This window comes from Hypomesus nipponensis, chromosome 10 (genome assembly GCF_054491055.1).
Source record: "Hypomesus nipponensis isolate SF chromosome 10, ASM5449105v1, whole genome shotgun sequence".
In the NCBI taxonomy this organism is placed as follows: domain Eukaryota; kingdom Metazoa; phylum Chordata; class Actinopteri; order Osmeriformes; family Osmeridae; genus Hypomesus; species Hypomesus nipponensis.
This window is the reverse complement of record NC_140370.1, coordinates 11170369-11183440: the sequence shown is the minus strand read 5'-3', so window position 1 is coordinate 11183440 and position 13072 is coordinate 11170369. Positions and strand designations below refer to the sequence as shown.

The window sequence follows — 13072 nt, the reverse complement described above, 5'->3', positions numbered from 1 at the left end:
AACACGACTCGAGTCCTGTTCCTAGAAGTGCATTTGTTAAATGATACAAGTAAATGATACAAGTTTATACCAAGCACAAAAATGCCGTCCAGTGACTAGTCCAGGGTTAGTGAACCCTGTGTAAATACTGGCTTCATGATCTCGTTCACCCTCTCTTTTACATACACATACACCCTCCCCCACCACACACACACACACAAAGTCATCTTATATCAAATGCTTTCCTGGGATATCCCTTTCAAGTGCTTCCCACATGTCCATAAGGCCAGATGCCTCTGCTGTGTGTGTGTGTGTCCTCACACACATAGAGGATGTTTTCTTTGGCAAGGATGAGATCTCAAGTGATATGGTTATAAGGAAGTAACTATACAATATGATTAGTACACACCTTTTCAGGATGTTGTGTGTGTGTGCTGCATTGGGAGATAAGAGCGGGACATAAAGAGGATTAGCAGAGATTAGGCTGTAAAACCAGAAGATTGCTTGGTTATCTTGTCACCTTTTCGTTTATCAACAGTGAGGGAAGGGCAACACATCCTCATACACACTTACGCAATCCTGTCAAGTTTGCTGTGAACATGGACGGGAGCCCAGACAGGAGTACACAGGAAGAGAGGCGCTTATGACAGAACAGAATACTACCCTCTACTGGCTGTGCTAGGAATTGCATAACCAACTTGTGTGTTGGGTATGCTTGTGTGTGTGTGTGTGTGTGTGTGTATATGAAGGCTAATGTAAATGTGTGGCATATGAGTGTACAAGTGCAGACGATAGCAGTGAAAAGCACCTCCAGTTAGGCAACGGTGAGTCATAGTTTTGAGAGCTACATCTTCGGATCTTGACCCTGAACATGAGTTTCACTGCAAAGATAGTCGTTTGTCTTTACCCTCCATGACAACACCCCTTTCAGGATTGTCATTCAGTCTTGTACTCTTAAAGGATAAGAAACCCTTTGGATATTAAGTCAAGTTATTAGATTATAATAGTTTGTGAAATGTTGTCATTATTTTTAAGACGGGTTAGAGTGCTTTTAGTATTTACTCTCTACCTTTTAGCACATTCTTTAACTTATTGAGTTAATTTGAGTCCCTACTGTTTAACTAATACCTTACTAGATAGTAACTTATAAGTGTGTTATTGTTTGTTTGTTTGAAGGCATATAGGTTGACAACTTAAAGATCATCTCTTATCTAGGTCAGACTAGCATGAAGTTTGTGTGAAACTTCTGCAAAGACCACTAAATAGGTCACAGTGACGAGTGGTTTTATTTTAATCATCTAGTGCTTCTGAAGCTCACCACAGGCACACTTCCATTGCCAACTCAGTTCAATGTGCGTCTTTGAATTTGGAAAATAATGTGAGAATGTTTCACTCAAATAAAACATGATTCTGTATATTATATAACGTATAATATATTAAACATGATAGTAAAACAAATAAGACGGTTTGGAGAAAAAATAACTGCATTTGGAAGAGTCCCAGGCAGCAGTGTGATGAAGTCAGGTGTTTTTGTTGACTTTATGGAGATCAGTGCTTGTCCAGCCACATTGCTGATGCTGAGTACTGGGTCTGTCCACGTTCAGCATCTGTCCATCACTGATGGTCTGAGAGCACATGCTGACATCTCAGCGTTACACAGCATCAACAGCATCATACAAGGGGCTGTTTATGCGTGATGTCATTGCCCCACGAGCATCTCTAGATGAGGTGACACGATAGCAGGAGTGAGCATCCTGTTCCCAATTCACTTACCACATACAGGCCTAGAACGTACAAAACACGTAGTATAACATGTATTACACACACACAGACACACACACATATACATAGACACACACATGCACACAGATACACACACACACACACACACAGGTACACACAGGGTATAAAGGAGCAGACTGTGTGCGTTGGTGTCTATCTCCTCTGGTACTTCACACCCTCAGTATGGCTCCCAGACACCTGGTTACCGCGGTGATCTCCCTGCTGTGCGTCACGATGAGCATACTCAGTCCACCTGCATCTGCCTGTGAGTTCACCTGATTATTGCTACATCTATCTATTAGCTAAGGTGGAGGTAGATTAAACTGGTTTGGATAAGACTACTGTAACTGGAAACTCAATGGTTTTAAGTGTTATTAATAGTATTGGTTGTTTCAAAAGGCAAAGTATGGGGGAGGTGTAAGGGTTAAGTAGTTGTTGAAAAGGGGAAACATCTCTTCCACACTATACCAAGATTCGCTTGTCTAATAACTAACAATCTGTGTTGCTGACTAAACTATATCTTATAGTAAGATTTCAATGAAGTGGTTTTATACAATGTTGTGTGTGTTCAGATGGCCCCCGTAACTATGCCTGCTGTGTGAGGTACACCAAGAGCCCCCAGAGTATTGATCTGATTAAGGGCTACATTGAACAGAAATCAGTGGAGGTCTGCCGTATCGAAGCTATCATGTAAGCTTGAGAACAGCATCCGGCCAGCACGCACAGGCTCTCCTTGGGAGGTACTGTTGAAGATAAACTGTGTTTGCTCTTGCAGTTTTTACCTCAAATCCAATAGAAAGGTGTGTGCCGACCCGAAGGCTGACTGGGTGATGAGGGTTCTGAAGCAGCTAAGGTACAGTCTGACGTCTCACTCATTTCAATGGTTAATCTCACAACATCTCCCCTCACCATGACAACGTCTGTCTCTCCCGCTTGTCCCAGTGCTTCAGTTAGTTAGCATCACTACCGGTCACACCACCAGTTCTAGACCCCCCCCCCCCCCCCCTGTTGTGTGTTCTATGCAGTGTCAAGCTGGAGGAATTGTCTGGAAAGACCGCTCCTACCCTGGGTAGAGGCAGGAGACCGTCCCTGTCCTTCCCCAGCAGCAACAGCAGCAGCAGCACCCTGTAGAGCCGACACAGCATGGACCACACTGCTGAACCAGCGTGACGTGGTTGTTTTGGATTGTCAGGCATTGCTTGAGATGTCAGGGGTCTTTTTGTTATAAGCTGAACTATTAGTCCACTGCTTTAATAGAGAAGCTTTATTTTTAGAACTGTCATCTTTTAATAAATAACAATTTGAGATGATACCTTACTGACTGTGTCATGTTTTCAGTGATATTTGAAACGTGGACCATCACTATACAAGCACAATGCTGACACATATCATTCCATAGACACACAGAAGAACAACACTGCGTTACATGAGGTGTGTTACTTGTATGTGTGTACACCTGGGGGGTATTCCAGAAAGCAGGTTATGTGACATACCCGGGTAAGTTAACTCCCCAGCTGACACCCAGCGTTGTAGCAACATTGCCAGTAGGTTGCTGCAACATTGTGAATCAGTTGGTGGGTTAACTTACCCCCCTGAACATCCTCCACACAGTGGATGGAGCAGTAACTGGAGTTATTTTTCTTTGTGTAGCCTGCAATAATACTTTGCACCCAAAAGGTGGCAGCAACCACTCAGAACAAACAAAGCATTTGTATGAGATTTTCACCAACAAACTTCATGTCGCAAACTTAAATTAGTCAATGCCTTCAAGACATGAAGGCATTCTAATAACAAACTTCAAGTTTCATATTGACATTTTTTATTGGTTTACCACTGACTTTGCACAATTCCAGTAGTCACTTGAAAATATTTCTAGTCTTAATAATTTAACTAATGCATCATTGTGTTGCAATGGAAATTGAAACAGCTAATAATAAATACAATACATTAAATAGCTTTCTCCTGATCTAAATTTAGTCAACCATTTAAATAACATAAATTAAGATAGAGGTTGAAGAATCGAACACTGCTGGTCCCTCAGGCAAAGATGATAGTGCTGGGCGATAGATGAAGATGAAGTCTTCCTCTATGGAGAACTGGTAGTATTGGCTGCCTGAACCTTGCGAGCTGTCCTAGAACTCCTAGAATACACAACACACAGAGCAAGGAAGACAGTTAGTAGGTTGCTTCAGGATATCTCTCCTACAATTCAATATTTTCTTTCCTTTGAGTAAAATCCAAATCAGGAGATTTGAATATGACTCAGTGTTACACCACTCTGTTCGTCAGTTCAGTGTACTGTGTCGTGTTTGGATACTCACTCGAGTTCTTTAATCCTCTGGAACACCCAGTCCTGTTTCCAGTGGCTGCAGATGTGTCCCGACTCTGTTTGGAAACTGAAAGAGAGAAAAGAAAACAACTTTAACCTTGACATTGAGAAGATTACGTTCTCAAGCACACTCCAGCTAGCATGGCACGGATGCTTGTTTGTGCAGCACTCTAACAGTGTTGCAAGGACGTGGCCTTCTATCACTGCCTTTAGAGAGTGGTTGTGGTTGTGTATGTAGGGAACAGGGAAGGATGAGGGTGGTTCTTACATGACTGCCCGGACACAGGGAGGGTTCCGTTTCTGGATAGAGTACCCTATAATGGGAACCGTGATGTTCTGTGTGGAAACCTTGGTGCAGCAATCGTAGATTTTAGACTCTGAAAACACACACTCGCATGTTAATCGTATGCATTGCATCAAACCACATTTATAGATGTTTGTTTTTCCACTCCTGGGGATCGGAAGACTACAGCCTTAGTACAAGAGGAGTCTCTCCCAGCCAAATGCATTGTGTTCAGGACTCCTAGTAAGAGACTGTACTCACCAGTCCCTGTAGCCATGAGTACCAAAGTCACAGAGAAGAGAGTGATGCAGGCCAGGGATCCATAACTCAGCTGCATGGTTGCTCTGGAGGTTGTGTGGTGATCTTAGCTGGTGCTGGAGGCTGGAATGGATGGAGGATGACTGCTGGCTCTTGAACAACACTCTTTATATTGTAAAAATGAGGAACTTGATGACTGTGGATCCTTATGTGGAGGATGGGGGACGGAGAGGATGGGGACCGACATGGACGGGTGGGGCTGCTCAGTGAATGCTGTATTTCATCATCAGAAGTTTCCCAGAATGATTGCTTAATGCAGTGATGGGTGCGTCTGACTAGCAGTAAATCTGTAAGCCATACACTCTCAGGGTGTATGTACAGGAGACAGAGGCTGGGTGATTCTTATGAAACCCTGAAGAGCTTAGGCAGGGCCGGACCCCCCTGTGAAGAGATGGTTAGGAGAGGTTTCGGATTATAATGTCATGCTGCATGGTGTCAGTTTTGTTCCAGCTCTGCCAGGTAGCGGTGAGCTCTCTGCAGGGCTGTGGTGAGGGGGGGAAGTTTAGGCGTCAGGGATAGAAAACCTTCCTGCGTCCATTTGTGATCCTTTTTAGATAACTTACCTTTCTGCTCATGTGTTGCTATTTCTAGAGGCTATTGCTATTTCTTCCCAAAATGATAAAGAACATTCAAGGTCATCTGGTGATGTCAGCAGGAAGGGCTGGCATCAGAGACATCACAAGATCATGTCTTGCTGATGACAGCATCATTTCTTCACCCCTCTCTATTTCCGTACCTCCTGGCTCCACTCCGGATCTCGTGGTCATGGTGAGAGCAGAAGACAAAAAGGGGAAGGAAGAAGAGAGGAATACTTTTCGAAACCCTGCTTTCCGGCGGGACACTTCTCGCCCAAAAATGGTCTGGATGTAGTGGATGCAGCTCTCTTGTCATCATCATTCTTGAATTGGAGGGGAATGGATTAAACCACAAACCTTTTACTGGCCACTGAGCCAAGCCTTTTGCTGCTCAGCCAGCCCACATTCAGCTGATGCTGAAGGGGATCAACTTGTGCCTGTCCACCAGTATTTGGAGGTGTAGGCTATACATGCTGTAGAGCTCTGCAGAAACTTGGGATTCCTCATAACTGAAAAGGAGAAGCAACGATTTCTGTTTGTGTGTGCACTGCTCTGGTCAATGAGATCTGCTAGGCTTTTGAAGAAGACAGAAAATTGTGAAATATGGCAATGACTGAATGAATGAATATGAAAGTGTGCCAAGAACTTCCCCCATTTCATTAATTTTCCATTCTCATTCATAAGTCATGTGCTTGCCAACTTGCCATGCCAACCTGACCAATACATCAATGCAACAGTGAACTGTATCTTTAGTAAGTTTTGACATGGTTTGTCATTACCCTGCCAGACTGTGGTTTCACACTTCCATCCTTCATCTCTCATCTGTGTCCGAAAACTACGATTCTCTCAGTTACTAAAGTTAGTATGTGTGAGTCGGGTCAAGTAAGGTCCTGCACTGAGCCCCACGTAAATGGAGAATTACAACACTTAAAAACACTGACACTTTATGTAAACCCGCACACAGGCCAATGCTTTTTATTGGACCTCAGGCTTAACCTTTGACCTGCCAAACAATCCAAACACCATCTAGGTAAACCTGTAGCAGTGAGTTCCAGTCATGTTACTGCAGTAGGGTCTGTTGTGGAGAAGGATATATCCAATATGTCCATAGTCAGCTATAGTAACCTGGGTCACAACAGGGAGCAATCATCTCTCCACCCACTTAACTAATGCACTCAATAAACAACCAAGTAACAGGACCTTGGTTGGACTAATAAAAGGCTGAGACTGTCTTGCTGCAACTTCCTGTGTTATTAAAGGGTCATTTTTGTCTTTGTGTCCCACACAGGTGGCCAGTCCCTCAGGTCCTCGGCTGAACCCCCTTCTGCTCTGAGATTCAGCCTGTTTGGCTAATCTGAATATGAATACATTGGCTGTAATCGTTTGTTAAGATGTTAAATGTTTCTTATGTTTGAATGGACTTCTACAGCCTCAGCGTGTGTCTGTTTAAAGACTCAGTAGTCTGTTTAAAGACTCAGTAGTCTGTTTAAAGACTCAGTAGTCTGTTTAAAGACTAGCCCCAAAGCTGTATTCTCTGTGAGATTGTCCTCGCTGTGTCTTTATGTCTGTCTGGGTGTCGGTTTCTCTCTTTCCTACTTGTTATCTCTATTTCAATTTGAAGCCACACCAGACAAATGTGTGTTTAGTGTGTCTTTTTAAATACACCCCCCCCCCCCCCCCTGCACCTTTGCCTGGAACTGGTGAACATTGACCAGATAAACTACACACTGGAACAAAAGTGTTCGTCTGTGTGTGTGTGTGTGTGTGTCTATGTATGAAAACCCCCCATCTCAATGTAGCTGCTGCAGTTTCGAATGCATATTCTATGAACGTCAACTCTAGGAAGTAAGTGAGAGTTTAAAAAACCTAACCGACAACTTAACAATGGATTGTGGTAAGCGTTTAACAGGATGTTACTGTAATATATAATTATTTGGATGTAGAAACATCATCAGCCTTGTACCAGATCTTGGCTGCTGCACCAGAGATGTACAATTTTGTTTCTAAATGAAACCTCAAATATATTTCTAATTGTTAGTGTTACAACGTAGCCATCAAATAAATGATGTTTACACTTTCCAAATTGGTGCAGAGACATGCATGTTGCCATACTCCGGCTCTTTAAAGAGTTGGTGGTTGAGCATGAAAACCTCCCTTGATCTCTGTCCATGCAGCACAAGGCTTGCACAGCCACGAGTGGGTTCTTTGACCTAGCTAGAGGTTTGTACAATGGAAAGCTTCTGTGACACCTCATCTCCTTATGTGGGGGGAGAAGACTGTTTTAGTGAGGGGTGAGGGCCACAATAGATCTGTACTGAGGGAGGAAACCCAATCGGGTAACTTTCCTGTGTGTGTGTGTGTGTGTGTGTGTGTGTGTGTGTGTGTGTGTGTGTGTGTGTGTGTGTGTGTGTGTGTGTGTGTGTGTGTGTGTGTGTGTGTGTGTGTGTGTGAACATGACATGGCCTCAATATGGAAAAGTGAATGCCTTTGTTTGATGTTGGTGGGCTTAAAAGAGGACTGCAGAAGAGAGTATGTCATAACTGACAGAACCAGCCAGGCACGATGAAGCTGGCCTGCGCTCTCCTTCTGCTCAGCATCAGTTGTCTCCTGATGGACACAACCTCAGCCCAAGGTACGTTTCAGACTGGGTTTATAACATTCTGGAATTACAGTGGTGATGACAACAGGGGTGTTGATGAAGATTCATTTTCCATCCTGTATAGTTAATAAGGTGGGCAGCTGTTGCCGTAAAACCTTCAGGAACCGGGTCCGTCTAAGCATGCTGGATTCCTACTACGTTCAGGACATCGCCATGTGCCCCATCAAAGCGGTGATGTAAGTTATCGAAACTTCTGATAACTAGATGTTTATATACTGGTTTAACATGTTCTTCTTCAACTGTCCAGATAATATTATTATACAGTAAAATACAAATGCTCACTTTTGTTGGCTGAATGATCACAGATCACAAATTGCACATACGGGTATTGTGTATTGTTTTTGTTCTGATTGTTTGTTTGTTACCTCCAGTTTTGTTACAGTGAAAGAAATAAGACTGTGCTCAGACCCCAACAATCTCTGGGCCAAGACCGCTATGGACTACCTGGACAAAAAGAACACCTCTCAAACACGCCAAACTGAAGAATCAACAACCCTTTCACAAAAGGCTAACACAAGGCCTTGTAAAACAACACAGAAAATCCTCATGACTCCAAAGAGCAGGAACACTGACACTGAGGGCCTCATTTGCTAACATTGCGACCGCAGCTTAATATGGGCCTTTGCCCAACTGCAAATAGCGGACGGTGTATTTCCGCATTTTGCGTGGTATTTATCAAACCAGATCCTCGTCGGGCAATCAGCGCCCATCAGTGTCAATTAGCGCGTCGTTAAAAGACGGAAAAAATCGCCTGCATGTTACTGCCACCATGGGTGATTCGAGGAAAATAAAAGAAAGTTCAGCGAACAGGAGCTAGAAATATTCACACCCACTTTCCCTTATACCCTCCCAGCAGCAGTAATCTGCGTTTTTACTCAAGTGCGCTGCCTTTGTAAATACGGTGTTATGTCTTAACCCGCTATTTCACGCCTGAAATGGGCGCAATCATGTTAGTAAATGAGGCCCTGAATATTTGAATGTATGACAAGTATGCCTTTACTATATACTAATATTATTAGATTATGTGTACATTTTTCCTTGTCTGTGAATGTGGCCAATAATTGTGGCTCACCTTGATTTATGGATGCTATTATACCGTATATTTATATATAATTGTAAATGTACAAAGTAATGACAGTTTGGCTGGGAAGGCTGTCTATTGCCATTCTCAATAAAACGTGGTGCAGTAAGAAAGAATGTGTTCAGAAACTATCACCGAAAGGAATATTTCAATCACTAAATTGAATTCACTTGAGTTGAGCTTGAGTGTTTCCAGCAGGTATATTCAAAGAGGTTATGTAGAGGGCAGTGGTGTAGAACAGAGCAACACAAGGGCTTTGGGGACAGCACTGTAAACAGCAGCACAATAGCGCTGTCGCTTTAGGCTGCTCATGCTGCATGTAGAGTAGAGAAGCTTCTTCTCCCCTCCTTCTGGATCTCATCTCCTTTGAAATCATTAGAAGATGTTAACACACCTACACTGATATATCTGATTTGGCCGCCATTACTTTCACCTTAGTTTTAGTCTCAGATTCAGATTCAGTGCCTACAGGATCTACCATATGAAAGGAACCTTCTGGAAACGGCATTTGAACAAAATGGCCTCCAGAGTGTGCAGTGGCCTCTCTGTGCCTCTCAGCTGTACGTTCCAGTCTATCACCATTCCAGTATGACGTGTCGGTCATTATTTAGCGGATGGTGAGTAAACAGTGGTCCTAAAAACAGTGGGATTCTTAATTTAGCATGTTTCCACGGCAGTGTGAGAAAGAAACGTGGGTTTTACTGTAGCGACTGAAAGGTCGTGGGAGTGAGTTGGTGAGGCGTACAGAAGACTTGTCAACCACAGTGGGTTTTTCCCCCGTCTGCTGCGCTCTACCTCCATCTCTGTTACCTACATGACTGGAGGTTGTGGGCTGGTCACATGTAGGGGATGAGATGATCACATTATTCTGCAGATGATAAGAGCATCAAACTGTAACTTAACAGTTACTGTCGTTGTATGTAAAGTCCCTGAGATTCTACAAGCTCCAAATAAAATGGATCGTGTGCTGCATTTCCAGCATGAGCCCTCTGACGATACGAGAGATTGGTGCAGTTGTGAGTGACGGTTCACAGCTGTTGTTGTGGCTGATGGTTTCAGAGACAGGAGACAGGATAATGGGTCTCTGACCACCATGCAGTGGAGCAGACCTACATTGTGATTGTTCTCCTAGTGACCCAGAACTCAAAATGACCTGTATCTTTGTTTCTCCCCTCAAGGTCTAGCTCAGAATGCCAGGGTCAAGACGCTTGACTCCTTGTGAAGCCCATGACTGAAGGGATTTCTGTTAACAGTGAGCAAACCTGCTAACTGTCTAGTGGTTTAGAGTTTGTTTGGTTGTGGGAGTGATGTGTTTCTTAGCTAAGAGAAAGTTAATGTGTTGTGGTTGTCAGGGGAACAACAGTGGGAGTCATAACCTTTCTCTCTCTGGCAGACCACACACACCCTCTCCATCTTACTATGGATGAATTCATGGTGACACACACACACACACACATTTTGTGAAAATCCAGTTAGACTTTAATAAAGACCCTGCTCTATTGACTTCAACATTGAGGATGCGTTTGCATATTGGTGTCAAGCTTTCATTCTTTCTCCACCCTGCAAGTGTGGTCTGTTATTTGTATTGCTGCAATGTTTATTTGAGGTGAAGAGGAGATGATAGATTGCAAGCCATGATATTTCCTGTTCTACATACTAAAAGGGTATTTCTAAGAACAATAGCCTAATGATGGATTACTATCATTTTCAACGTACACAGACAATGTTGGGCAGGAAGTGGTGAATGTTGTGGCTGACAAAGCTACACATCAGTTCCAGAGAAATACACCAGCCTTGCACCCTAAAATGCAGATAATTCTATCAACACAATGAGATCATATCTAACCCACATGTAATGAATGTAACTGTAACTGTCAAATCAAGTTAGTGGGATTAAATAAATCTCATTGATCTAAGTCTACCCTGACTCACGTGTAGAGCACCCAGAAAACCAAACACATGACATGACATGCGCACACACACACACACACACACACACACACACACATATGCTTCATTGGCCATCCCAGTGACTGGTGGCTATGTCGCAGCAACAAGGACTGGAAGCTCAAACAAAGCCTTTATACTAGTGGTAATGTGTCGCAATAAATATTCATTTTGAGGTTTCTGATTTGTGTAATAAATTAATACAATTCTAAAATATGTCTGGAACCAGGATGTTTTTATTGACTGACATCAACAATATTCAATTTGATTTGTGGAGCCAAAAACATTAATATGCAACAATACCTGCATATATATATATATATATATATATATATATATATATATATATATATATATATATATATCAGATGCAATATAATACTGTATATATTATATATACAAGTATACACTTATACTCATATATTCTTATGCATTGCTACACACTTTCATCACATCAAACAGGGCTATTTGTAAAAGGTAAATATAGAGATTTACAGTCAATCATGAAATAAACATAACACAATACAAATGCATATGTGCTCTGTGTCGTGACAACAAGCTCAGTTTGACAATATGTGTGCTGGATTACAATAAGACTCTCAAGGTCTAAACTTCTCTGCCTTTCTTTGCGGGCTTCCTCTGCCTTCTCTGTCCAGGTTTCCTGTTCCTCCTCCCTTTATTCTGTCTTTTTCTTTGACCCCTAGTTGACCCCTTGTGTGGTTCATGAGACACAACTGGCCCAGGGCTGGTTGTGTCTCTCTTCTCCTCCTTCCTCTCCACTTCCGCCAATCCCCTCTTCTCCTCCTTCCTCTCCACTTCCCCCAATCCCCTCTTCTCCTCCTTCCTCTCCACTTCCCCCAATCCCCTCTTCTCCTCCTTCCTCTCCACTTCCCCCAATCCCCTCTTCTCCTTGTCCACCTTATCCATGGCTCTCTTGCTCCAGTCACTGTTAGGTGACGAGCAGATCCTACGTCCTTTCTCTGTGAAAAACCTGGAAGTGGAGAAGTCATTCACATCAACCTCTGCTGAAGAAGCTACAGTACATATCACATGCTGCATTGTAACAGTTTATTCCAAGGATCTAGTAAACCAAAAGGAAATTTGAGTTTTGTTAACAGTCCAGTTAATAGGAGTAAATCAGAGGGACCAAGCATTGTAAGGAGCCCGTACAAGACAATATAAGACTCCTGTATGGTCTTGTGTTTAGTGTACTTCTCCGAGAACATAACCCCACTGGAGTACTCACACTATGGCAGGGATATCACAGAGTCGATCAGTCTGAACCGTGTAGCCCTGTATCTGGTCCAGTCGCACCCTTGTTGTGGAATGGTGTAAACAGCACTTGGTGAGAGGTCCATTATCTGTAGTGAGCAGAGAGACAGCAGACATTCACTAACACTGGACTGGTTTACACAAACGGAAACCAAAGTCAGACACACAAGCACACATACAGTACACACAGAGACACACAAACAAACACAACTACAAACACGACACACACACACACACACACACACACACACACACACACACACACACACACACACACACACACACACTGCTTTCAAAATCGAGATCATTTGAAAACTCACTTGCGTACGCCCCAGCCATCCATGCTATGATGGAGAGAAGCGTGGAGGAGACCAAGCTGGACCTCATCTTCGGATGCCACAGGTTCAAGCCTGTCAGTAGCAGAGTAAATATCCAATATATCCTGTTGCTGCTTCCCTGGATCCAACCTAAGACTAGTACAGCTGCAATTACCAGTACATATGTTTTGACCAAAAGGACTAATAGCTATCTTCTGTTTAGATCGACCTTCTCCAATCCCCTGACCTCTGTGATGTTTAGTGCTCCTCTGGCCCCCAGGATCTTATAGAGATCTTATCCAGTCCCTCCCCTCTACCCTTTAGTTCTCACCTCCACCCCCCACCTCCAGTCAGACAGGCCTGCACTCACCAGAGGAAACAATGAGTGCCTTCTTTGAAAACGACCCCTCTTTGTGGCTTACACAAGCATGCAATGGCACACCAGCACACACACACACGCACACAAACACACACCCACACTTTCAGAAAGACTTACACACAGAAACCCATACACACTACAAGCCTCAGGT

General features: G+C 43.3%; 3 protein-coding genes across 3 annotated transcripts; 1 reads left to right on the top strand and 2 right to left on the bottom strand.

Annotated features, from left to right (window-relative positions):
• Positions 1 to 1929: 1929 nt before the first annotated feature.
• Positions 1930 to 3073, top strand: LOC146271690 (C-C motif chemokine 20-like). Its single transcript, XM_084708119.1, has 4 exons — positions 1930 to 2026; positions 2334 to 2451; positions 2537 to 2614; positions 2787 to 3073. The coding sequence occupies exons 1-4, from the start codon at positions 1945 to 1947 to the stop codon at positions 2890 to 2892; spliced, it is 384 nt and encodes a 127-aa protein (XP_084564245.1). The 5' UTR covers positions 1930 to 1944; the 3' UTR covers positions 2893 to 3073.
• Positions 3074 to 3563: 490 nt separating this feature from the next.
• LOC146271689 (uncharacterized) lies at positions 3564 to 4768 on the bottom strand. The gene is made up of 4 exons (XM_084708036.1): positions 4635 to 4768; positions 4359 to 4467; positions 4083 to 4157; positions 3564 to 3902 (listed from the first exon to the last, which is right to left on the bottom strand). The coding sequence occupies exons 1-4, from the start codon at positions 4708 to 4710 to the stop codon at positions 3848 to 3850; spliced, it is 315 nt and encodes a 104-aa protein (XP_084564162.1). The 5' UTR covers positions 4711 to 4768; the 3' UTR covers positions 3564 to 3847.
• A 6617-nt stretch (positions 4769 to 11385) lies between these two features.
• Positions 11386 to 12765, bottom strand: LOC146271688 (C-C motif chemokine 4-like). Its single transcript, XM_084708441.1, has 4 exons — positions 12546 to 12765; positions 12200 to 12314; positions 11842 to 11944; positions 11386 to 11748 (listed from the first exon to the last, which is right to left on the bottom strand). Exons 1-4 carry the CDS (start codon positions 12610 to 12612, stop codon positions 11560 to 11562), a joined length of 474 nt encoding a protein of 157 aa, XP_084564567.1. The 5' UTR covers positions 12613 to 12765; the 3' UTR covers positions 11386 to 11559.
• Between the last annotated feature and the right edge of the window lie 307 nt (positions 12766 to 13072).